Source organism: Penicillium chrysogenum (genome assembly GCF_028827035.1).
Source record: "Penicillium chrysogenum strain IBT 35668 chromosome Unknown utg000001l_segment0_segment0, whole genome shotgun sequence".
NCBI lineage: Eukaryota > Fungi > Ascomycota > Eurotiomycetes > Eurotiales > Aspergillaceae > Penicillium > Penicillium chrysogenum.
In genome coordinates, this window is record NW_026622749.1 from 1,237,876 (window position 1) to 1,261,589 (window position 23,714).

Consider the following 23,714-nt stretch of genomic DNA (forward strand, 5'->3'; position numbering starts at 1 on the left):
CATGCAGTAGCATGCACATGCACGGCCGGCCGGTGTTAGAGCTCAACAAGAGCGTGTGCTATAAATCGGGCATTTAACTGGAGGAATGTCGCCATGGTGATTTGAGGAAGGTATATTTATATAAAAAGAAGAAAACAAGAATGTGTGTTTTATATTTGGCGGTCAGATGTGGAACAAGGGAAAGAAAAAGTCTAACAACCCGTTTGCCCTGGGCCCAGCAGGTTAAGCCACAATCGGGTAGCTCTAGACTTCCAAGGTTCTCGGGACTTTCCCGCATTTGCCCGTCTTCGAGTGGCTGAAATGGCTGGAATTGTGGATTACCTAACTCACTGACCTGAGAGATTTTCACGTGGCGGGACCTGCCGAGCCTTGGCAGTCTCATCATTTGACCCGTCCTTTTTTTCTCTCTCCCTTTGTTATCCTGTTTAGGGCTGATCCCTTTCTTTTTCGGCGTCATAGCGGCCCCAATTCGCAGTCCACGGATTCCGCGGGCACCTTTTGACTCCCTCTGACTCAATATTATAAAGCTCCGTAAAGCCTCGACTACTTGGCAAACATTCTCCGACGGGAAGTTTCCCAGGCTGCAGAATTCTTTGTGGCATAGTAGTTCTCGGGGTTCAGCCCTATACTATCTTTTTCTCGGCTTTGTCCTAGCTTGAAAGGCCAAGTATTATTTTATTTAGCCTGGTCTATTTCAGGTGACGGTTTGGTTTCTCATTCCGTAGTGGAGCATTGTTTCCGCGGCCTTAGATTGTTTGTGATATATTAGCCTCGCTATGACCAGCGTAGTTGATATATGGTGTGATGACTGCATGTCGCACGGTTACAAGTTCATCACTATCCAGGCTTGAGGTATCCTTGTCCATGCATAATCACAATCCTGACTGACGTATCAACAAACCGGAAATCATTACTTTGCCACCGGGCCAAGAGCCTCGGAGCTACGGGCGATCGCTAAACAAATCCTTGCCAACTTCATATGACATACGGCGTTTATGAGAATAGAAACTATTTGGTAATAATTGGAGGGGACAAAGGATTGTTTCACATCATTAGTCTGCTAATCCATCCATGCAGTACGAGAGTAGTGGGTCGCTTATGCGGCATAAACACGACTTTCCAAGGTGGTTAGTAGTCGTTCCTTCGTTCCTTCCATTTTATAGATATTCCTCCTTCCCCCAACCTACCACCTATCATCCTCGTTTTTACAACCAAATGGCAGAAAATACGATAAAAGAAAAGGAAGAATGTAAACTGGCCTTTTTCTCGTACATTGGCCTCACTGTTAGTGGCTCACTCGGACTTACATTTCCCCTTTCCTCCCTTAAACCTCTTCATCGGGAAATATGTTTAGTTAGGACATAGGTTGAAGATCTAGTCTGGTCTGCCTTTTTGAGGGTGAAGGCCGATAGATGTGATCTACGTCTTTATGGAAGAAGCAGGAAATTGACCAACAAAAATCAATGAGTTAATCTAATCCAAATGCAACAAAGACAAACAGTGGCCAATCTGACGGCTCCTGCGCTGATTCCGTGACCGTCCACGATCCTCTTCGCCGTCTCGACCCGGTAGATATCCAACTGAAGCTGTGCAAGCTTAAACTCGGCTCGGCTTCTGTCGCCTGATACAATCGCCGCTAGTCGATCTTGGGTATGGATATTTGCCTGCAAGTCTGCCATTCGTTAGGAGAATCCTGAATCCTCTCCCTGCCAGGTCCACTGGCGCATGCTCATGAGTCATGCTTCATGTTCATTCCTTTGTGCCCTCATTTCCTCGACCACAGCAACCACTTCACTGCCTGAAAGTAGCTCCTCATGGCAATTGAACTCTAACATCAGTCACGCAATGACTCCGAGACTGTGAAGATGGAACATAATGGCCAAGGAAGGGAACTCTGTTCTTCTCCTCGATATCGGTCGTATATCTGATTCTGCACAGAAAAGGATGACGGCGACCCTGCACGTTTTCCATACTAAAGGACTAAAGGCTCTTGACTAGGTCTTGGCATATAATTCCCATTGATTTCGTAGCGTGTAGCAAAGGAAACTTACCTGTCTTTCACCCACCATAGTTATGACTTTCGAGCTGAAGGTATAAAGACACCATCTTTTTACACAGTGCTGGTTCATCAAACGGTGTACTAAGGGGAATGCTAGATAGAAATGTAAGATTAAAGGGCAAGATGGATGCTCCTGAACATCATCGAAACGGGCTTAGTTATTTTGTGACCTGGAAGGGCCAGACCCCAGAAAATTTGGCTGAGACCTATCGCCCCGCTGGGGTCTCCGTCAACCTGTTTGGTCCCGGCTGCCCTCCAGTGATAGATTCGTACTTGCTACATAACCTAAATTTTCCACCCTTCGCCGTGCCTCGACTTAATGAATCTCAGCACAATGAAAAGAGCTGCACCAGTCACGACCGTCATAGCACTGAAAAGTTGCGCTTTCCAGAAGACAGCATGCTCCAGATCCAACAACGCGCCCGCAATGGGGTTACCGATTAGTAGGCCCAAGCCGGCAAAGGTAAAGCACATTCCCATTCGGGTCCCCACAATACTCATATTCGGCGTTATCTTCGCGACGATAGTCGGGGGCAATGAGACAATTGCGCCAGATGCATATCCGTAGATGATAGCGAAGACGATGGTTCCAGCTTCGTTCCTGATACCGATCCACGCGAAAGCCAAGACAGTAGCTATTAAGCTAATTGGGACAATGGTGTTGAGGGAGCCGATACGATCGGCGAGCAGACCGGGCGTGATGCGCCCAAACACCGAGGCGGCATTGAGGATTGCGACACTGTAGAAGGCAATGTTTTCGTTCGAATGGAGGTAGGTTGTGAAGAAGGTGGGAAGGTAAAAGAAGGGGAAATATAGACCAATAAAAGCGAAGAATAGTGCCAGACTGAGCACAATAAAGGGCGATTCTTTGAATGCGCTCGTGTCGATCAGCTTTCGTGTCTGCTTTGGAGGTGGCAGACGCATTTTCATCACAGCTAGGGAGAATAGTAGTCCGCCGAGAGCAATAAACGCGATGACACGAGTCGTCCAGCCAAAACCAAGAGGGCCAATCAGTTTGTGGAACACGATAGGGAAGATCACGGAGCCTTAATTCCAGTGTTAGCCCATGACTTTCTTCCTTGGATATTCGATACTTGCCGATGCTACCCCCGAGGCGGTTATACCCGTGGCCACTGCTCTCCGCGAGGTAAAGTAGGTGGCTACAATAGCGACACTGGGAAGGAACAAGAATGCGCAGCCAGTTCCCACAGCGACTCCATGGGCCAAGAAGATCTGGTAATACTTGGTTGCCAAGGATGTCATCATCAGACCAAATACAACTAGGAAGGAGCCAATGGCAATGAGGGTCTTTAGATAGCCCTTGTCAAAGACGGGACCAACAACAACTCCAACGATGAAGAGCAGAAATCCTTGTATCGTACCAATCCAGGAGATTGAGGATGCGGAGTACCCGGGAAGAAGGGTCTCTTCATAGTAGCTCTGATAGACGCCGAATGTATTGACAATGCCCCTGATATTGATGGTGTTAGCTCATTGAAAGATAATACTTGAATGGTCAGTCAGATGTCAAGTTAGATCCTCACCAAGAATTGAAAAATAGGAAGAAAGCGCCAGCTACCTGCAGCCACGCTGTCAGTCCTCCATTTGGTGGAGGGGGAGGTATCGCTGGTTGATCGGCTGTCTGTTTTTCCGACTCAGATTCATCGGACTCGACAGGTAGCGATGAAGGAGGGTTTTGTGGAGGGAGCTGTTTATCCGCCTCAGAAGACATGGTGGAAATAAGCGATTCCAAAGGTTCGTCACACAAAGGACCTACTTCAAGGTCGGGGAATGCAAATAGTCAATCTGGTACTAATTTTTTTTTTTCCTTCTAGTGACTAGGCTCAAATATATGACACTGGATATAGTCGAGCTCGGCCTTTCGGCCCTTTCTCGTATTGAGAGCATTTGTAATAATGCAGGGGTACCTATGGCTTCACTCATTCTCCTGCTCTATAGGCCGTGTTCGACCCACAAGTATGTGGAGCTTAAAAGAGACTAAGCTTTAGATCTTCCCGTAGAACGAATGATCTTTCATAGAATACGACATTCAAGCAATCCAAGAGATTTCTGCACATCAAGGGACTTATTACGGAGTATATCGTATTGCATCATTTCTCGTAAGGACAAGCAAGAGCCCGGAAAATAAATCAATACGAGGTGGCCCCAGTTTGTTGCATATGGACTCGCTCACGGACCTTGCGAAAGTCCTTAGATCAACCTGCATACATACATACCCCTGCCAAGGGGGCCAATCTTCTCTTCTGTAATTGCACAAGTTGGCCCATGTGGGCATGTGGGCACCGGAGAAAGCGTGGACCCTGATTTCGCGTTTTCGAACCAGATTGAATCTCGTATCTAAAAATATCAAACACGATCTACCCGTTTTTAAAACTAGTAGATGAGATCAAATATGAAGCAATAGGATATATCGGAAATGCGTAGAAATCAGAGGAAAAGAAACCTGTAAATTCTACTACTATGGTCATGTGACCAAATATGTAACATCCATCTATTCAATCGTGATCTGACACTTGGCACTAAAAGCTTTTTCATGTACAAGCCTTCAAAGGCGGGCCAACCGCCAGGGTCCGCATCCTTCGTGTCCGTAATGGGTGCTCTGCAAATCCCTCAGATCACTTGCTTACTTCGATTATTCAAACACGAGGACGGTCTTCCGTCCCCCGATCGCCCCGTCATGGGCCCGCTGGATCGAATCACAAAGCGATTTCTCCAGGCTTTCCGCGCCATGTTTCCAGGTCACATACTCTAGCGCGGGTGCCTTCAGGGTCCCACGAGCCAATAATTCTGCAAACCACTCGAAAAGTGCCACCTGCTGCGGCGGGGTCCGTCGCCCCAGGCAATCACTCAGCCTGAAGGATTTGAGCGTAATATTACGCTGCCACAGGAACTGACGGAGGTTTCCTTCCTGCGATTCAGCCGTGCCAAGAAATCCAGCGGTTACAAGCGTACCGCCTGCAGTCAGGGATGCTGCCATGTTTCGAGCCAGCGAATCGTCCGAGACTGAGTCAATCGCCAAAACGATCCTTTTTCCTGCCAAGGCATCGGTCGAACGGAGCTCGTCTTCTGTGAGGACCAAGGATGCACCGTGCGAGCGCAGCGAGCGTTTAGTGCGCTCTAGCTCGTCGGCTGTGGATCGGTTGCGGATCACGCTAATGACACGAATGCCATACAGCGGGGCTAGTTGGCTGACGAAGTGACTGATCGTTCCGGTGGCCGCGTTCTGGATGATCCAGTCTCCCGGCTCGAGACCGTGGTATTCCCTCAACAGGAAATAGGCTGGGGCGATGCCCATGCGCAGGATCGAGGCAAGGTGCGGCTTGACAGTTGACGGAATACGAATGAGATCGTCTTCACCAAACACCGCATGCGTTCGCCATGTGCCTTTGCAGTGGGTCCGAAGAATAACGAGATCATCAACGGCCAGGTTGCTCACGGCGGAGCCGATTTGGACAATACGAGCTGCGCCATCGGAGCCTGGAACTGCCCGCTGCTCGCCGTCCTGCCCCATGATCGTGGTCTGGGGTTTGATAGGGTACTTTCCATGAATAACGAGAAAGTCCAATGGGTTGACCGGGGCCGCGAGGAACTCAACGACGACTTGCTCCGGTCCACAAGTGGGCACGGCTTGCGTGACGAGACGCATTCCATCGATTGGTTTGGGGGCGCCATAAGTGAAGACGAGGGATTCAGCCATTGTGACGTAAAATCTTGGATCGGTGTTGGAATGATGGAGGCAGAAGGTCTAGATGATCGGTGATGCCGTCCTTTGCATTCGTCCAGATCGGGCTTTTTATAGCCTGGTCAATACGACCAAAAAAATCCCTCATTGAAAGGCCGCAGGTCCATCGCCGTTGCATAAGATCAGCTCCGCGTTACGCAAGATCTGACATGCGTGAAGTGGATCCAGGAACCTCCGAGAAAGAACCGAGAAAGCCTGGAAGCTTGACTGTATAAGCCTTCGAGAGAATAATAACCGAGGTCACAGCGGTACGAGGCGTTCTCCAGTGCCAATTCCAGACCAGACGCCCATGTGCGAGGTCCGTTGGCTAATGCATGAATCTCGTGTTCTCATGAAACAGTATCTGAATTTGGAAATGAGTCGCATCTGCAGGATGCTAGATCAGAACCAGATTGGGACCTGAAACTCAACAATCCCGCCTATTGAGGCTAGTTCACAAAGCCTCGCCAGCTTGCAATACCACCCTGGAGCACTAGAACACAGGCAACACCGGGTACTGGGGCGGAAATCATGTAGCATGCATGGCGTTGTTTAACCCATGGGCCCTCTCTTTGCCTCCGTATACGAGATAATCCTCGCAGGTCAAGACTCCTTTTGGAAAGTGCCCGTATATTGCGCTTTCCGGAGTGGGTATTCTGGATTTGGAGGCTTCTTACGGCGTGAGGCCGGTGTATATTGTCACAAAGACAGTAGGATAGTGCCAGCTTGGTCTATAAGTATCTGCCCAGGCCGTAGATACTCAACATCAAAAGTGTCTTTATTTTTCCCATACGCAGGTTGGAGAATTGGCTCCATTGCTGAAGGATACCATCATGGCTCCAATTGCTTCCAAGCACCTTATACCCAGCCATACTTTACACAGTCCTGCCACAACCCTCAAACAAAAAGTCGCGAACGTGATACGAGCCGAGGCTACCTCAAGCCTGCCATCAGCACCTTGCCTCGTTACGGATCTCATTCGATACCAGGTCGAAACAAACCCGGAAGCCTTCGCCGTTCACTGTGAACATGAAGAACCCTATACATATCACGAGCTATGGCAGATTGTTGAACAAATTGCCCTCAATGCCAGATTTGCCTCGGGATCCATTGTCCCAGTATGTCTCGATCCTACTATAGAATTTGTGGCGGGCCTTCTGGCCATTATGGTTTCTGGTGCAGCATACGTTGTTCTTGATCCCGAGGGTTCTCCGGAGCGAAACCGAGCTATCCTGGCCGATACTGGTGCGGATTCAGTTCTGTCAAACCACAAATACTACTATTTGTTTGAAAAAGCTATCTCGGTGGAGGATCTTCTGTCCAATGAGGCAGTTGAAGGATACTTCATTATCCCGCCACACGTTCCTGGCCCAAGTCCATCGGATCTTGCGTATCTGATCTACACTTCTGGTGAGTGGATTAGAATTTATGAAAGTGATGAAATAGAAGCTAACCCTTTTTTCAGGCTCTACCGGAACACCAAAAGGAGTCTTACTGAGCCATCGCGCAGCAAGTCATGGGATCAGTCAATTCGAGCTCAATGGCCGCAGGCGGTGGTTGCTCTTTTACAATCCCGTGTTCTCAGCAGCACAAAGAACTATCCTCGCCACACTGTCAAAGGGCGCCTGTCTCTGCCTGGCGAGTCGTGAGCGTCTAGCAACAGCATTGCCTGAGGTGCTTGTCAACCTCCAAGTTGATGCTCTTGGCATCACTCCATCGGCGCTGTCTCTGCTTTCTCCCAGTGAGATTCCGGACAGTCTCGAGCAGATCACAACTGTTGGAGAGCCCTTGAGCCAAGCTCTCGTTGATCTATGGGCGGATGAAGTTCACCTGCGTGTCTCGTATGGTCTCAGTGAATGTGCCCAGCTGAACTTCTCTCGGCGATTGAAGCCTGGTGATAATCCTCGCAACCCAGGACGGCCAGTCGATACCACCACTGCTCTCATCCTGGAGCCCAATACAGCAACACAATTGGGAGTTGACGAGCCTGGTGAATTGTGCCTTTTTGGGCCTCAGGTTGCCAGTGGCTACCACCAACGCCCGAAAGAGACTAGTGCCAGTTTTGTTAAGAACCCTTTCGGTCCAAACATTCTTTTTAGAACAGGTGACCAAGCTGTTCGTCGTGCTGACGGGACTTTTGAGATCCTCGGAAGAATTGACCACCAAATCAAAATTCATGGTCAGCGAATCGAGCCTCAAGAAGTGGCGGAGACCCTCTCAACCGTGAAAGGTGTTGCTGAAGTTGTATGCGTTGGTGCAGCCATTAAAGATAAGACTTCCCTCATTGCTGCAGTCGTACCCAACAATCAACTCAGTTGGGTCGATCTTGTGAAAAGCCTGCGAGAACATGCGCAGCAATCATTCCCGCCATACATGGTCCCAAGCTACTGGCTTCGCTGTGATGAATTGCCAGTCAATCGAAATGGCAAGGTCGACTTCAAAACCATCCGGACGGCAGCCGAATCAACAGACATTGACAACCTACTGGGTCGTGATCTGAGACCCAACGGACAGGAGATTCATTTGAGCCCAATTGCTCTTGAGATTGCTGAAGTCTGGGCCGGGTTCTTGCATCTCAGTCGCTCATCCATTCTTCCCACTGATTCTTTCGTCGCCTTGGGTGGAAGTTCAATTGACGCCATCCAAGCAATCCGTGAGCTCCGCACAAAGGGAATCCATGTCGACCTTGCGGACATGCTCAGATCGCAGAGCTTGGAGAGTGTTGCTGATTCCTCCCGGCTGGATCCCAAAGGAGAGAGCCAGCCCCATGCCCCTCAGCCGTTTGCCCTTGTAACAGATGTGGACATCAAGGCTGAGCTTCAGGACGATCGTGGTATAGCTGATGCTCTGCCTCTCACTGCCTTGCAAGAAGGTATTCTTGCCAGCACAATACAAGGTTACCGGGACTATCTGTACCAGAGAGTCTTCGATATCCGACATCTTGACCTGGTCAGGCTGCAGCTTGCTTTTCAACTTGTGTTTTGGCGTAGCGAAACACTCCGGTCTACCTTTGTTCCGGCTACCACAGGCTTACTTCAAGTCATCCGGAATGACTTCCTCCTTCCTTGGACCGATGTTTCAGGTAGCCTGGAAGATTTCCTCATGGCTGACAAAGAAAAAGGTGTCGACCTGGGTGAGCCTTTCATGAGAGTAGCAGTGCTTAACAACTCCGTGCTCATCGTGTCCGTTCATCACGCACTGTTCGACTTCTGGTCGCATTCATTCGTATTCGAGGATGTTGCACGTGTCTACTATGGCAAAAGTCCCGAGGTTCGACCTTCATGGAAGTCCTTCATCGGGCTTTTACAGCAACAGGGGGAGGAAAGCTCGACTGAGTTCTGGAAACAGCACCTCCAGGAATCGGCACCTACGATCCTCAACCATTCCCCAATTGACGAGTTCTTCACTGCCACACGGACTCTCCCCCTGAATTTGAAGTCGGCATCCACGGCCCTTCAAGTTCCATCCAGTGCTATCTTATACGCTGCCTGGGCTCTAGTTCTCTCGTCTCATACGGCGTCAAACTTGGTCACGATGGCTACGGCTATTTCGGGTCGGGAGCTGCCATTGAAAGGAATTGAGACTCTGGACGGTCCAACTCTCGCCATGGTACCGCAGGCAGTGCTTGTCAACCCTGAACATTCATTGGACCAACTTGTGCAATCCGTCAATGCCAATCTCTGGGATCTCATCAAGAACTCGCAACAGGGAGTGCGGGGCGCTTTGGCAGCCGCCGGACATCAGAATACCACCTTATTTGATACCATGGTGAACATACTGCCCCCGGGACAAGACACCAGTGACCTCACAAGGGAAGTCTTCCAGATGCATGGGGCTAGGCCTGTGTGGAAAACGGAGTATACCACGTTGAACATCGAGGAGAGTTCCCGAGGGATCGAGATTAGCCTCACAGCCCCCATGGAGCAGCGTCGCCTCTCGTTTATCTTGCAACAATTCTGTCACGTCGTTGAGACAATTTTCAGCAACCCACGACTGCCAATCAAATCCTTCAGTCTCCTCGAATCGGAAGAGTTGGACTTCCTGCTTCAATGGAACGACGAGCAGCCGCAGCCCACCACTCTTCATGATCAGTTTGAATTGGCGGCTCAGAAACATTCCTCCAGGGTGGCTCTCAACTTCCAGAATGAACAGCTCCTGACATACGCTGAATTGAACGAAAGAGCCAACCGCATGGCCAACTTCCTCTCGGAACGCGGCGTCACGACAGGAGACCTTGTTCCTCTTCTTCTGGAGAAGTCACCATTCATGATCATCGCAATTCTGGCACTCTTCAAGCTCGGTGCCGCCTATGTGCCTTTGAGCCCCGAAAATCCGGTCGAGCGCAATGAGTTCATAGTGCGTGATGTCGGCGCCCGTGTTGTTCTCTCAGAGACAGAACATGCTACATTCTTTTCCTTGGAGGACATCTCCGTCCTTTTGATTGACCGAGCTAAGCTCTGTGCATATTCAAAAGAGAAGCCCGAAATTGAAGTCTCGCCTAGTGAGTCCGCCTACATCCTCTACACTTCAGGCAGTACAGGTCAGCCAAAAGGAGTAACGGTCTCCCATGGAGCATGCGCTGCTGCGATGAGATCAATCATCGATTTCGAGAACAAGCGTGATGAGCCTTTCAGAGCTTTACAGTTCTCTAACTACGTGTTTGATGTCTCGCTGTATGACTTCTTCGTCACATTGCACAGCGGTGGAACTCTTTGCATTGCTCCGTCGGATCGCCTGCTCGGTGATTTGGCTGGAGCCATCAATGAAATGAATGTCAACCATGTCTTCTTGACTCCGACCGTTGCCCGCCTTCTGGACCCCAAAGACGTCCCTGGCTTGGAATCGATGACTGTTGGAGGCGAGCAGTTGACGCGCGATGTGATCGAGACCTGGGCTCCAGTGCTAACTCTGCGCAATGGTTACGGTCCTACAGAAGCTTCGGTTCTGGTCACCATGAAAGAAGTAACTGCCGAAACCACCGGTGGTAATATCGGACGGCCTCTCGCTTCCGTGGGCGCAGTAATTTTGGAAGCCAATGGCGAGCAACCACTTCCATATGGAGCAGTTGGAGAACTCTGCTTCTGGGGTCCTCAGCTAGCTGAAGGCTATTTCAAGAAGCCGGAATTAACAGCTGTGGCATTTATCCAGACCAACCTTGGTTGTGGTCGGAGGCTGTACCGCACGGGCGACTTGGCCAGGTATCTTCCTGGAGGTGATATTGAATGTCTAGGACGCAAAGACGACCAGGTAAAAGTGAATGGGCATCGCATTGAGCTCGGTGAGATTGAGCAGGCAATTCTCCGAACGGGCGAGGTCACGGATTGCGTTCTCACTGTCTGGAAGCAAAACAACACAGCTCATCTGGTGGCCAACGTCGTGTTCAACCCCGTCGACCAAGAGCTAGACATCCTTTCACCAGATATTTTTGCCGAAGAAACACAACATCTCAAAAACAAGCTCCACGGCTTGGCTCACTATATGGTCCCGAAGTTCCTCCTTCCTCTTCCCTTCGTTCCTCGAATGCCTTCTGGTAAAGCGGATCGCAAGCAACTCAAGGCACGTGTGCAGTCTCTCAGTCAGGGCGAGCTCGCCAAATACTCTCTCAACAAGCTTGGCACTTCTGACTATGAGGATATCATCCCTGTTGTTTCCGCGTCCCAGAAGATTCTCCAAGAGGCTTGGGTTGAGATTCTGCAGTTACCCGACAACAAATTCGGGTTGGAGGCTAATTTCCTCAGCCTTGGTGGTGACTCCATCTCCGCCATCAATCTTGTCAGCTACATTCGACGCAAGGGCCTGAACATCAGCGTACGAGATGTCGTCAAATACCCTCTGTTGGGGGTAATGGCTGAGTATCTTCAGCAAGAAACGGATCAAATTTCAACTGAGACTGTCGTCTTTTCGCCTCCGACTGAGTTGGATGCTTTGATATCTTCCGAAATTCAACAGCAGTACGAATATGTGTACCCTTGTTCCGCTGGACAAGCCGAGTTCCTTACTCAGGGAGCTCGGGCCGACCAGTTCTGGTGTTTGATGACCGTCCGGTCCCTTGGAATTGACCCCAATATCTCTCAGTGGATTGATCTCACAAAGAAGTTGGCAGAGACTAACGAAATTCTTCGCACCACTTTCACCCAATTCCAAGGCAAATGGTATGGTGTTGTTCTGAACGATCCCACACCCGTCTTGGAAGTCTACGATGTCACAGACGAAGCCGAGAAGAAACAAGTACTTGACATGATATGGAAAGACCGCTTCACCTTCGGAAATCCTTTTATCCGCTACACAGTCCTGCGCTACCCCAATGGTGAGCATCAAATTGTCACAAAACTAGACCACGGTCTCTACGACGGCACACTGCTCCGCGTCTTCGACGCCCATTTCCAAGCCTATCAGCGCGGCGAGGAAGTCGAAAAATTTACCTCCTTCAAGGAATTTGCATTCCACATCTGGCAAATCAACCAAACACGCCCAACCCTCGACTTCTGGACCCAATCGGACAAAAGGCCCATCACCTTCAACTACCCCAACGCAACAGAGCCCTGTATCAACGCCTCAGTCGTGCACATAATCCACCTCGACTTCGAAACCTTCAGTCGGTCCAGCGGCGTGACAGTCTCAACGCTCTTCCAATCCATCTTCCAGATCTGGCTCGCCCGTCGCAGCGGCCAGACAAGCATCGCCTTCGACTACCTCTACACAGGCCGCAACGTGGACCTACCAGACCCACAAGGCATAAACGGCACCTGCGCCAATTTCCTGCCCATGCGCTCCGAGGTCGACGCGCAGACTCCCGTGCAGGAGTATCTGCTGCGAACGCAGGACGATTTCTGGCAATACACTGAGAACAACACCGTCGGGATCGATGATATTTGTCAGGCGTGTGGAGTTCCGCGTGCAGAGGCAGAAAACCAGGCACTATTCTTGTTCCAGCCTTTCGAGCCGGCGTCTCCGGCGAAGAAGGTGACGCAGAAGTGGGTTGTCATGGCTAAATCTGAGGTGACTATGCTGCAGCCATATGCGGTTGTCTTCGAGGTTATTAAGACTGCGGATTTGAACGGGTACAAGTTGAAATTTGCTTATGATCGCTCTGTGTGGACGAAGGAGGAGGTGGAGGTGCAAGTTGGGGTTGTTGAACAGATGCTCTCGCGTGTTGTCGGGGATGCGAATGCTTTGGTTGGAGATGTTCTTCAAACGGTATAGATATTCGTATTTTCTTGTCATTGCCGTGTCGTTTCTTATTTCTTGTGGTTATTTTCGGCTTTTTGCCTTTTCTTCGATTCTCTTCACTTCAGTCTGACTGTCTGCTGGCCATATCTTTCCTTTGTTTGGTTTACTTGTCTTTGGAAATTGTACATAGAATGATACAAGCAGAAACTAGATTGGAAATCGTTATATATATTGATTTTTTGGTTTCATATTGGTAGCTGTCGAGACGTATCGCCGCATTAGAGATAAAAGCAAAGATGAACATACCTACCTATATTTGCTCCTGCTCAGGTGACCTGACTATTTAGGAAGGAGCAAAGCCGTATAAATCAGGAAGGAACGACCTCCGAATGTCAGGATATTGACGCATATCAACAAAAGAAGCAGCTCGGTATTTTTGGCCTTTGACTCGGGCCACGTCCGAGGCATTTGAACATGGCAGAATTAGTTAGCAAAGCCATGCCTGATTCGCTCTGCAAGGGAGATTACTATGGTTCAAAAAGACCATCCTGATACGGCATACAGCGCCGAACATGACGATTCCGGCTCAACCGGAATCTGCAATGGACTGCAAGGATCAAAGATTCCAGATAAATCGCTCACGTACTTTGAGCACAAGACGGCCTCCGTTGGACCTCCGCACCTGAACTAACAGTGCGGGGCTATTCTTTGCGCCATCAACAGTTCGGATTCGCAGACAAGCTTTCTTATCACTATTTATGTGGATCTCCGGTGATATCGCTGACTTCAATGGCCACTCGTAGTGATTGTACAATGACGAAGCTTTGCTTTCCCTTGGGATATGGGGCCATGTTACATTTGGCGTCGAGTCGGTGGCTGATACCTTTTTTTCGATATTGGACAGACCATTTCTAGTCTTGCGAAGGATCCACGCAATTTACATTTTCAATACTAGTGTCTTTTGACACGCGATATCCCCATCCCCTGTTGACTGACAATAGGCTTTGTCTGTCTGTATATAAAGACAGCACCTCGAGACTCCCACTCTCTTCCCTGCATCTCTCTGATTTGGATGGATTATACAGAATCTGGGGAGATTTGCAATTTCCACGATGGCGGACAAATTCTCCGGCGCCAACATGGGCGCCGTGGCCGATGCTCATCTGCAGGAGGGAGAAAAGATGGACACCAAGGAGCGTGCCGTCTCTATTTCTCCCGAGCCTGCGTCTGCCTTTTTGATGGCAATCATTCGATCTACTTGGATTCTAGCATCACCTTCGAGAACTATGTCTACTGGGCTAAGCGGTCGCGCGAGGTTGAAAAGAACATATCTACTGACGATGCGGGATTTGCGTACTTGGGCAAGAAGCTTTTTAGGAAAAAGTCTGATGCCCCAGCGCCAATGCGAAGACAGGTTCAGGAACAGGATGCCTCTATCATGACCGATCCCAGCGCCAAACCTACCAGCGAAGCAAACAGCGGTGGCACAAGTGATGGTTGGGGCATTACGGAGACAGAATGGGAGCAGGCACAACGGGCCGGGCGAACTGCAACCTGGGGTTCGATCTTCTATCTCATCTCCACGGACATCCTTGGACCGACCAATGTTCCCTGGGCCATTAGTCAGATGGGCTTTGGGCCAGGAGCTGTACTGTACACTGTTTTCGGGGCCATGGCTTGTTACTCCGGCTTGCAACTGTGGAGGATCTTCATCGGTCTCGACTCGACTCGATTCCCGCTGCGCAATTATAGCGATGTGGCTTTCCGTGTCTACGGAAACTGGGCGCGTATTTTTGTGAACGTCCTACAAAGCTTCCAGTTCTTTCTCAATGTGTCCCTGCTCACTGTAACCAACGGACAAGGACTGGCGCAGATGGCTGTGGGTGCCAATGGCCACGGCTTCCTTTGTTTCATCGCTGCCGAGGTTATCTTCATGGTTATCGGCTTTGTGTTCGGGCAGATCCGTACCCTGCAACGCCTTTCTTACCTAGCCAACATTGCGGTCTGGCTGAATATCATTGTCATCATCATGACCATGGCTGTGGTTCATCAATACCCACCTAACTACGAAGCCTCGCTGACTAGCTATGGTACCCCGAAGGGACCTGTGAAGACAAGCGGCTACTGGCCCGCGAGCTCAACTCTTAACGACAAAGTCAATGCTATGATGAACGGTGTTTTCGCGTACGGCGGCGCAACCCTCTTCAACGAGCTCATGGCTGAGATGAGACGGCCATATGACTTCTGGAAAGGCTTTATTATTGCCGAGATCTTCATCTATGTTTGTTACCTTGTCTCGGGCATGGTTGTGTACAGTGCGCAAGGCCAATTTACTTTCAATCCTGCGTATCAAGGTAAGTCGCATAACATTCGAGGGAAATTTTGAGATTGCTGACATTCCTGTAACAGGTATCCCAAATTCTGCCTACAATTTCCAGACTCTAGGCAACGCCATCTCGTTTATCACTGGTGTCATTGCAGCACTGCTATACGGCAACATTGGTATAAAAGTCTTCTACTCAGCAGTGTTCCGCGATATCTTCCATTTCCCGGCATTGAACAGCCGAACTGGCAAGTGGCTGTGGGTTGGGCTCGGTGAGTTAAGATATGGATCCGCAAGGCTCCATTTGTACATAAATATTAACGATTCCTCCAGTGCCTACCTACTGGGCCCTCGCCTGGGTAATTGCCGCCGCAATTCCGCAAATCAGTAATCTAACATCCTTCGTGGGAGCTGCCTGCATCCTGCAGTTCTCTTACACATTTCCACCAATGTTGCTGGTGGGATTCAACGTCCAAAATGATGCGATACTTCCTGAAGAGGAGTTCAATCCGATGACTGGTCAGGTGCAGCGCTTGGACAATGGGATCAGGCGGTGGATTAGAGGTTACAAGAAGAAGCTTGTGTGGAACACTTTTGATATAATCTACTCGCTTGCTGCGTTGTCCGCCGCTGGTCTGGGGATTTGGGCTTCAGTTACTTCCATGGACAGAAATTTCAAGGAGGGTAAACTGACGCATTTTACTTGCGCGAACCCAGCTGGATAGATCGGGTTTCAGGCTTGAGTTATAGGGTTTATGTTTGTTTTCAACGTTGACAAGTCTCATATGCCAATGAGTGTCTGTTCCAATGTCTGCTTTGTTTTTCTCTTTCTCTCAATCTACACACGCACATACGTCAATGGAAGGAGAATATGTGATGAGACTTGGGTAATAGACGTCATATGACTTCGATCAAAATCATAGCTAGGCTTATTTATATACAGAACTGGGATTCAACCCTAAAGATCGACTGGGCTTGAGATGTCTATCTGGAGAATACCACCAATGCTCTAAAAGCTCTTTATCGCTTCACACGTTCCTCAGTTTCAACACCCTGTACTTCATTATGAACCGAGGTAGCAGCCCCATCAAACGAAAGCTTGGTTTCATTTGCAGTTTCAACGTCAGGTAAACTGCCAAAGGCATGGAACTTCTCAAAGAGCACGCCCATCTCCTCGAGAGAGCGACCCTTCGTTTCTCTAACGACAAGGAAAACCCAAAAGGCCATGGCAAAGCAGAAACAACCAAACATGATGAAGGTCTTCCAGCCAAGGTTACCAATAGCCGCGGGAGTCACATAAGTCACCACGAAGTTGAAGAGCCATTGAGTTGCCGATCCGCAACCAACACCGTACGAACGAAGGCGGGTTGGGAAAATTTCCGAAACGTAAACCCACGGAATCGGTCCCCAGGATGCGGAGTAGCCAATGACGTATAGGTAAATCATGACAATCATCGCAAGGGATGCAGACGAGATACCAGCGTTACTGTCAGGGTCCGGGGGATAGGACACCAGAACACCACCCAGGATGAACATCATTGCGCACATCCAAATAGCGCCAGCGACAAGAGACCATCGCCGACCAACCTTGTCGATACCGATAACGAGGAAGACTCCGGTGGCCACCACCTTGACAATACCATAGATACCCGTTGTGAACAAGCTCGTGTTGCCTCCGGACACTCCAACGGTCTGGAACAGCTGGGGAGCATAGTATCCGATACTGTTGGTGCCCGTCCACTGCTGCCAGAAGAACATCAAGAAACAGTTGACGAAGCGAATGCGGTTTCCAGGAAGGAACGGTTCTCGCCAGGTAAGTCCCTGGGTTGATTCGACTTCATGTTCAACGGCCGCTTTGATTTCCGCCATCTCAGTCTGGACCGCAGGGCTGGTAGTTGGCTCCGAGCGCATATATGCAAGGGCTTCAAGGGCCTCCTCGAGGCGATTTTCTTTAGCCAACCAACGAGGGGATTCCGTCAAAAAGAACATGCCAATCATCATAAGACCACCGGGCACAAGCTGGAATCCGATGGGGATGCGCCATTGTTTGGTTGTGGCGGGGAGAGTCTCTGCCACACCATAGCAAAGCCAGTATGCAATGGTGACACCGATGACGAGGAATTCCTGGAAAAGACCCGCAATACGACCACGAATCGCGGGTGGGCAGTTCTCCGATACAAAGACTGGAGTGATGGCTGACATGCCTCCGATTCCCAATCCTGCAACCACCCGTCCACTATACATATAGGATAGCTCGCTGGTGGCAGCGGTTTGGACAGCAGAACCGATAAGGAAGAGCATCAGGAATGCCATGATGGAATAGCGACGGCCATACTTGTCGTTGACAATCGAGCCAAGAATAGCGCCGAAGAAGCATCCGGCAGTGAGAAGTGAAACGACGTTGGATGAGACTTGGGCATTTTTGGCATTTGAAAAACCAGGACTTCCCTCCTCAAGTCCAAAATCGGCCTTGAAACTTGGAAGTTCCAGCACACTACCCATCACACCCGTGTCATATCCTTTTCGGGAAATTGATTAGTATGCCGTATTTGATAGCCTTAGGTATGGTAAGAAGTAGAGAGATTTGTCTTACCGAATAGGAATGAACCCGTGTACGCTACCGTAGCGAGCACGTACACGCGAATATTCTTGAATAAGCTCATTTTGCAGTCCAAACTGTGTTCGGTTCTTCCTCCCAGTGGATGAAGTTAGGGGGAAAGGTGTCGGGGCAAGAATTAGATTTATAGGAAGCCCGAAATAGGGCACAGACACCTCCCGGCCTCATACCAAGGTAATTATGCATCTTAAGGCATACCCCGGACCCATCGTACCATGGGGTTCAAATGCCGATGTATGGAGAGTATGGAGAAGTGACGTTCCTGTTTGGTGGATCGAGGTGGATGCAGCTGCAGGGATGTTCAACTCGATGTCAAACGGATAAATTATACCGCCCGGCCGGATAAATAAGGTTACACACCACCGCCACTAGACCCAAACAGGAAAGTCTGGCGGGGCCGAGGAGCTCGGCAAAGGGTCTGGGCTGTCGTCGGCGAACTTTTCTCGCCGACATACTTCAGATTTGGCTGATATACGCCTTTCCTTTCGTCGCAATTCTTTTCAAGGGAGGCCTCCAATTCAAGCACGGTATTGCACGGTAATGCTTCATGCTTCATGCTTCTTTCCGCGGTTTTGTTGGTCCAATGTGAACATAGGTAGTGATTGGACTTGATAGTACCAATCCTTGGCATCCTGCCAAGCCTCCGGGGTCACCTTCCTCTACAGGGTATAAACCTGGTCAATTGCCGGTATCATCCCACCTAGGCACCGACACGGCCTTCTTATATACTCAAAACGTGGTTAGATCATTGGTGCGATACCCGGCATTACGCTGTTCAGTATCCCGCATTTAGCCTACGTCGTTTATTTCCCCACAGCCCGAGAGGTGGAGCTCCTAGGAATCGAAAAGATTTGATTAGCTAGCTCGGCTGACTGACCCTTGATGTAACGAAATGTGTATGGGAGAGAATAAACGAAGTTCGTATAAAAGGGGCTTTCACGGATTCTGTATGGTGGATTAATTTGAGCACCCGTTTCCGGTCGTTATATCCGAGTATTAAATCCGGCCAGTATACGCTCCGATAATCTGTCGGTTCTTTGTGTGCTTATAACGCACTTTTTACTACATTGCTTTTCCATTACAGCTTAAACCTTCTGGCGGTTCCCAGTGCCTGGTAACTCTGCCATGATAGCACAAAGTCCACCGGCGCGGAAGTAGTTTTCGCCAGAAGTTGCCGGCGGCATGTCCCGCAGTACAACATAAAGGCATATAAAACACAGTCTGGCCCCAGTCATCAAGAGATAGTTTGATGCCGGTGGATTTGGCTAGGGAATTAGTACAAAAGGAACAGACGGGTATATATTAATGTACATAACAATGCCCACCCACATAGGTATGCCCTACATCGATGTACATCCGGCTACAATACGTTTTGAAGTCGAGAGGGTTGTTCTTCTTCTATTCACAAGTCCCCTATTAATACAAAGTCCCAGACGCCGTCTATGCAAGAAGAATTCTACTGAGCTGCGCACTGCGCCGGTTCATCGTCGTCTTCCTCGTCTTCCCATGCTGACGCACCATGGCCATCCTGCGCACCGAAGTCGTCCATTTGACCCTTGGGGTCGTATTCAACCTCGTCCACGGTGTCAGCCTTGATAGCAGGGCTGGGCTTGGGGAGGATTTCCTTGAGCTTCTCCAGCATCTCTGGGGTGGGCTTCCACTTGTCATCGGGGAACTTGACATTAACAACCAAGTACAAGTCACCACGGGCATCAGTGCGCTTCATGGGCATTCCCTCTCCGGGAACCTTGAGGACCTGTCCCGGCGAGAGAATAGCGCCGGCGGTGAGAGGGTGGTTAATCTCAATGCCACGGCCATCGAGGTGTTTGATCACGACGCGAGAGAAGCCAGTCAAGGATTCAGCAAGAGTGATATCGATAGTTGCGCGGAGATCCGAACCGGCCCGTGTAAACACGGGGTGTTCTTCCTCAATGATTTTGAAAACGATATCGCCGGGCTCTTGATCGGGCACCTGATCGGCCTCGCCTTCCAATACAATCCTGTCTCCTTCCCTAGAGCAGTGTGAGTATGTGATTCGGTCAGATAATAGGGGAAAAAAGACCGGCTTACCTCGCGCCTCGAGGGATGTAGATCTCCAGTATCTTCTTCGCCTCGGTCGTTCTCGTTCCCTTGCACTTCTTACACTTATCCTTCGGGGCGAAGTATGAGCCTTCCCCGTTACAAGTGGTACAGATAACTGTCTGTTGGGTCACAAACTGGCCCATGCGCTGCAAGACCTCCTTGTGGCCATGGCCATCGCAAGTCGAGCACTTTTTGGCAGTGGCCTTTTCCTTCCCACCCTTGCCCTTGCAATGTCCGCAAATGACATTCTTGACGCTGGAAAACCTCACAGTCTTGCCCTTGTATAGATCCTCCAGGCTGACTTCGTAATCTTGCTCTTCGTTGGGACTCTTGCGCGGTTTGTTGGGGCGACCACCGGGCATTCCTCCCATTCCTCCCATGCCAGGCATCCCGCCCATACCACCCATGCCACCGAACATCTGTGCCAGCAGGTCATCCAGGTCGGGTTGCCCTGCCATGCCAGGCTCACCCGAGCCGTTGAAGGCAGACATGCCGTGTGTATCGTAGAGGTGTCGCTTGTCATCGTCGTAGAGAATATCATAGGCCTCTTGCACTGCCTTGAATCTGACCGAGGCTTCTTCGCGCTCGGCTTCGGGGACTTTGTCGGGGTGGTTGGCTAAGGCCGCCTGATGGAAAACCGACTGTCAGTATCGCTGGAATACGGAAAGGATTGGGATTCGTCTTGCCTTGCGGTATGCCTTGCGGATGTCATCTTTAGTTGCGCTCTGATGAACCTCTAGGACCTCTGTATGGAGAAATAATTGATCAATATGGTATTTCTTTATAGTTGTTCCGTGCAAAACATACCGTAGAGGTCAACTCCAGCCGTAGCCACTGAAAACATTGTTAGTAGAGTCAAAGACAACACGACTTTCCAACGTACTTATCAGTGATTAAGTGTATAAAATACGATCGGACTTTTTTTTAGTAGAAAGATGCCGTTAATTTGAGCCCGACAGTTAAAAAAGAGAGATGAACGAGTAGTGAGAGCGGGAGTTGTTTGATCCAACGAAGTTGAGAAATTTTGTTCGGCAGCTCCGCGCCGCAGCTCCGCAACTCCGCAACATCTCGCAGAGATCGGCCATTTCTCTCTTTCGTCAGACACTTGGACTGTTTTGCAATGAGGAGTCCTCAGGGGCTATTTGCCAGGCGATCTTGGATCATTCAACGCAGGGCCTTTTCCTCTTCTCCGACTGCTCAAGCGCCTAATTCGAAGAACAAACTGCCGAATGGCCCTGCGCGCACGCGTTTTGCACCCTCGCCCACCGGATACCTCCACCTAGGCTCGCTACGGACAGCACTCTTCAACTATCTGCTAGCAAAACGCACCGGTGGTCAATTCCTATTGCGCATTGAAGATACGGACCAGGTTCGTGGGTTGCGCTCCGTTGCATGAGCTACGACTGATTACGGTAGAAACGGACGATTCCCGGGGCGGAACAGCGACTTTACGATGATTTACAATGGGCAGGATTAATTTGGGATGAAGGTCGGTCTGAGTTATATACAGATATTGAGGGCAATTGCTGACCCTCGCTTTTCATGACAGGTCCCGTCGTTGGTGGTCCCTATGGACCTTATAGACAAGTGAGATTTCACACCTTTGTCGCAAATCAAATGATCCCTAACTCTCTGTGCCCATTTAGTCCGAACGAACAGCCTTATATCAGTCCCACGCCAACGACCTTATCTCCAATGGCCATGCATACCGATGCTTCTGCTCCGCAGAACGATTGGATTCGATTGCCCGTCACCGCAGCCAGGCAGGACTGCCGCCAGGCTATGACCGGAAATGCGGTGATATATCTGCTGAGGAGTCAGAGGATCGAGCAGCTAAGGGAGAGGCACACATTATCAGATTGAAAGTGGATGAATACCCCATGTTCAATGATCTGGTTTATGGAAAATCTGGTCAGAATCGATTGAATAACTCAAAGTTGGATTTCATCGACCGTGTATACAACGATCCAGTTCTTATCAAGTCGGACGGACACCCCACATACCACTTGGCAAATGTTGTGGATGATCATTGTATGAAGATCACCCATGTTATCCGAGGAACAGTGAGTCTACTTGTTATATTCGCAGCTATCAACTCACAAGATACCGAACTAACATTTAATCAGGAATGGATGCCATCTACACCTATGCACATGGCACTATATAATGCCTTCAAGTGGACGCCACCAAGCTTTGCTCATGTCCCTCTACTTGTCGACAAGAGCGGACAAAAGCTCAGCAAGCGCAACGCAGATATCGACCTCTCATCATTCAGGGATCAGCAAGGGATCTTCCCATCCACCTTGGTGAACTTTGCTTCGCTCCTAGGCTGGTCGCATTCCGAGAAGTCTGATGTGTTTAGTCTGAAGGAACTGGAACAGATTGTATGTTCTTCTCAGTCTCTCAAAATACCGCAATTTTCACTACTAATGATGTCACCAGTTCAATTTGAAAATCACCAGAGGCAACACTGTCGTCTCCTTTGAGAAACTCCAATTCCTCCAGAAGGGACATGTCCAACGCCTAGCCAAAAGCGGCGGTCCTGAGTTCGACGAGATGGTGAAGAAGGTGGCCTCGGTGGTGGAAGAAAGCCATCCTCTAGACAAACTGTAAGTTAGCCATCAGCCGTAAAGAACTCCCGCGTGGATTGCTTGGTACCAGTAACTAACACCTAGCAGCGACACGATCCTGAAGGGTCGCACTCTCCTGGAATACATCGCACCCCTCATCCGCGCAGATGCCAACAACTACACAAACGCGGCGGAGTTCGCTCAGCGTAACTCCACCTTCTTTACCCCGAAACTCGACAGAGCTCCTTACAAACCAGTCTCCCAATCCTCCGAAGTCCCAATCCAAGCCCTGCACACCGCAGCAGCCGCTTTAACCCTCGTCCCATCCGCATCCTGGAACATCGACACACACCGTGACAACATTAACAGCTACGATGGCTCAGCAAGCGTGGTCTCCTCCGCATCTGGGTCGGAGACATCCGCTGGCTCCAATACCGCAGCCAAAATATTCAAGAAGGAGCTGTATCACTACCTCCGCTGGGCGCTGTCGGCTTCTGCGCCTGGACCTGGAATCTCAGAGACTATGGTAGTCCTCGGGAGGGATGAGACACTTCGCCGAGTGCAGGACGCCAAGGCGTTGACTCAGTCCTTGGTTCCTTCTGCTGGCCAGAGAGTTCCTAAGGGAACTTTGCCTGAGGATCGGAGTTGGATGGGGACTCTTGCAACTGGCCGGTAATGTAAAATAAGGAGATGAGATCGAATGGCTGCACATGTGTACTATAACTGTATTTGATATAACCCAATTCCAATATGCATTTCCTGAAGACAGGATATTGATGCATTCGATCACTTGCTTGGCATGTTGTCCATCATTAATTACAGCAAATAACTCAATGATGAGCAGCTGTCCCGCTCTGTAATTCGTCTCTGCTGGCATTTACCAATTGACTGATATAGACGAAAGAACAAGCCTTTTCCCTGACTGAATAAGTCAAGTCTCTCGGCATAGGATGTATTTATTGAACTGAACAAAGGTTTGAAGAACCAGAAGATAAAATTAGCAACACTATATCAAAACACTGTACTTCGCTGACAAATACATAGAAAAACGGTGAAAACCAAGGACAAAATCCGACTCCCAAAACCGGAGATCGAAAAGGGAATAAACGAGCCATAAGCACCAAGCCAAGTGAAACAATAAGTGACAGAGA

General features: G+C 49.7%; 7 protein-coding genes across 7 annotated transcripts; 3 read left to right on the forward strand and 4 right to left on the reverse strand.

Moving 5' to 3' along the window:
* Positions 1-2,344: 2,344 nt before the first annotated feature.
* Positions 2,345-3,791, reverse strand: N7489_000494 (uncharacterized protein; the record flags this gene model as incomplete). Its single annotated transcript, XM_056706249.1, has 3 exons — positions 2,345-3,105; positions 3,154-3,530; positions 3,604-3,791. 3 exons carry the CDS (start codon positions 3,789-3,791, stop codon positions 2,345-2,347), a joined length of 1,326 nt encoding a protein of 441 aa, XP_056570551.1.
* A 921-nt stretch (positions 3,792-4,712) lies between these two features.
* Positions 4,713-5,777, reverse strand: N7489_000495 (MDR family NADPH-dependent oxidoreductase; the record flags this gene model as incomplete). The annotated part of the gene is made up of 1 exon (XM_056706250.1): positions 4,713-5,777. The coding sequence occupies one exon, from the start codon at positions 5,775-5,777 to the stop codon at positions 4,713-4,715; it is 1,065 nt and encodes a 354-aa protein (XP_056570552.1).
* Positions 5,778-6,634: 857 nt separating this feature from the next.
* On the forward strand, positions 6,635-13,004 carry sidE (nonribosomal peptide synthase SidE; the record flags this gene model as incomplete). The annotated part of the gene is made up of 2 exons (XM_056706251.1): positions 6,635-7,211; positions 7,267-13,004. 2 exons carry the CDS (start codon positions 6,635-6,637, stop codon positions 13,002-13,004), a joined length of 6,315 nt encoding a protein of 2,104 aa, XP_056570553.1.
* Positions 13,005-14,083: 1,079 nt separating this feature from the next.
* Positions 14,084-16,019, forward strand: N7489_000497 (putative amino acid transporter; the record flags this gene model as incomplete). The annotated part of the gene is made up of 4 exons (XM_056706252.1): positions 14,084-14,196; positions 14,241-15,325; positions 15,381-15,566; positions 15,628-16,019. 4 exons carry the CDS (start codon positions 14,084-14,086, stop codon positions 16,017-16,019), a joined length of 1,776 nt encoding a protein of 591 aa, XP_056570554.1.
* A 295-nt stretch (positions 16,020-16,314) lies between these two features.
* Positions 16,315-17,957, reverse strand: N7489_000498 (uncharacterized protein; the record flags this gene model as incomplete). The annotated part of the gene is made up of 2 exons (XM_056706253.1): positions 16,315-17,813; positions 17,888-17,957. The coding sequence occupies 2 exons, from the start codon at positions 17,955-17,957 to the stop codon at positions 16,315-16,317; spliced, it is 1,569 nt and encodes a 522-aa protein (XP_056570555.1).
* A 1,410-nt stretch (positions 17,958-19,367) lies between these two features.
* N7489_000499 (putative DnaJ domain protein (Mas5)) lies at positions 19,368-20,837 on the reverse strand (the record flags this gene model as incomplete). Its single annotated transcript, XM_056706254.1, has 4 exons — positions 19,368-19,923; positions 19,982-20,619; positions 20,656-20,738; positions 20,801-20,837. 4 exons carry the CDS (start codon positions 20,835-20,837, stop codon positions 19,368-19,370), a joined length of 1,314 nt encoding a protein of 437 aa, XP_056570556.1.
* Positions 20,838-21,113: 276 nt separating this feature from the next.
* Positions 21,114-23,239, forward strand: N7489_000500 (glutamate--tRNA ligase MSE1; the record flags this gene model as incomplete). Its single annotated transcript, XM_056706255.1, has 7 exons — positions 21,114-21,362; positions 21,410-21,482; positions 21,543-21,580; positions 21,640-22,056; positions 22,120-22,377; positions 22,436-22,602; positions 22,672-23,239. 7 exons carry the CDS (start codon positions 21,114-21,116, stop codon positions 23,237-23,239), a joined length of 1,770 nt encoding a protein of 589 aa, XP_056570557.1.
* Between the last annotated feature and the right edge of the window lie 475 nt (positions 23,240-23,714).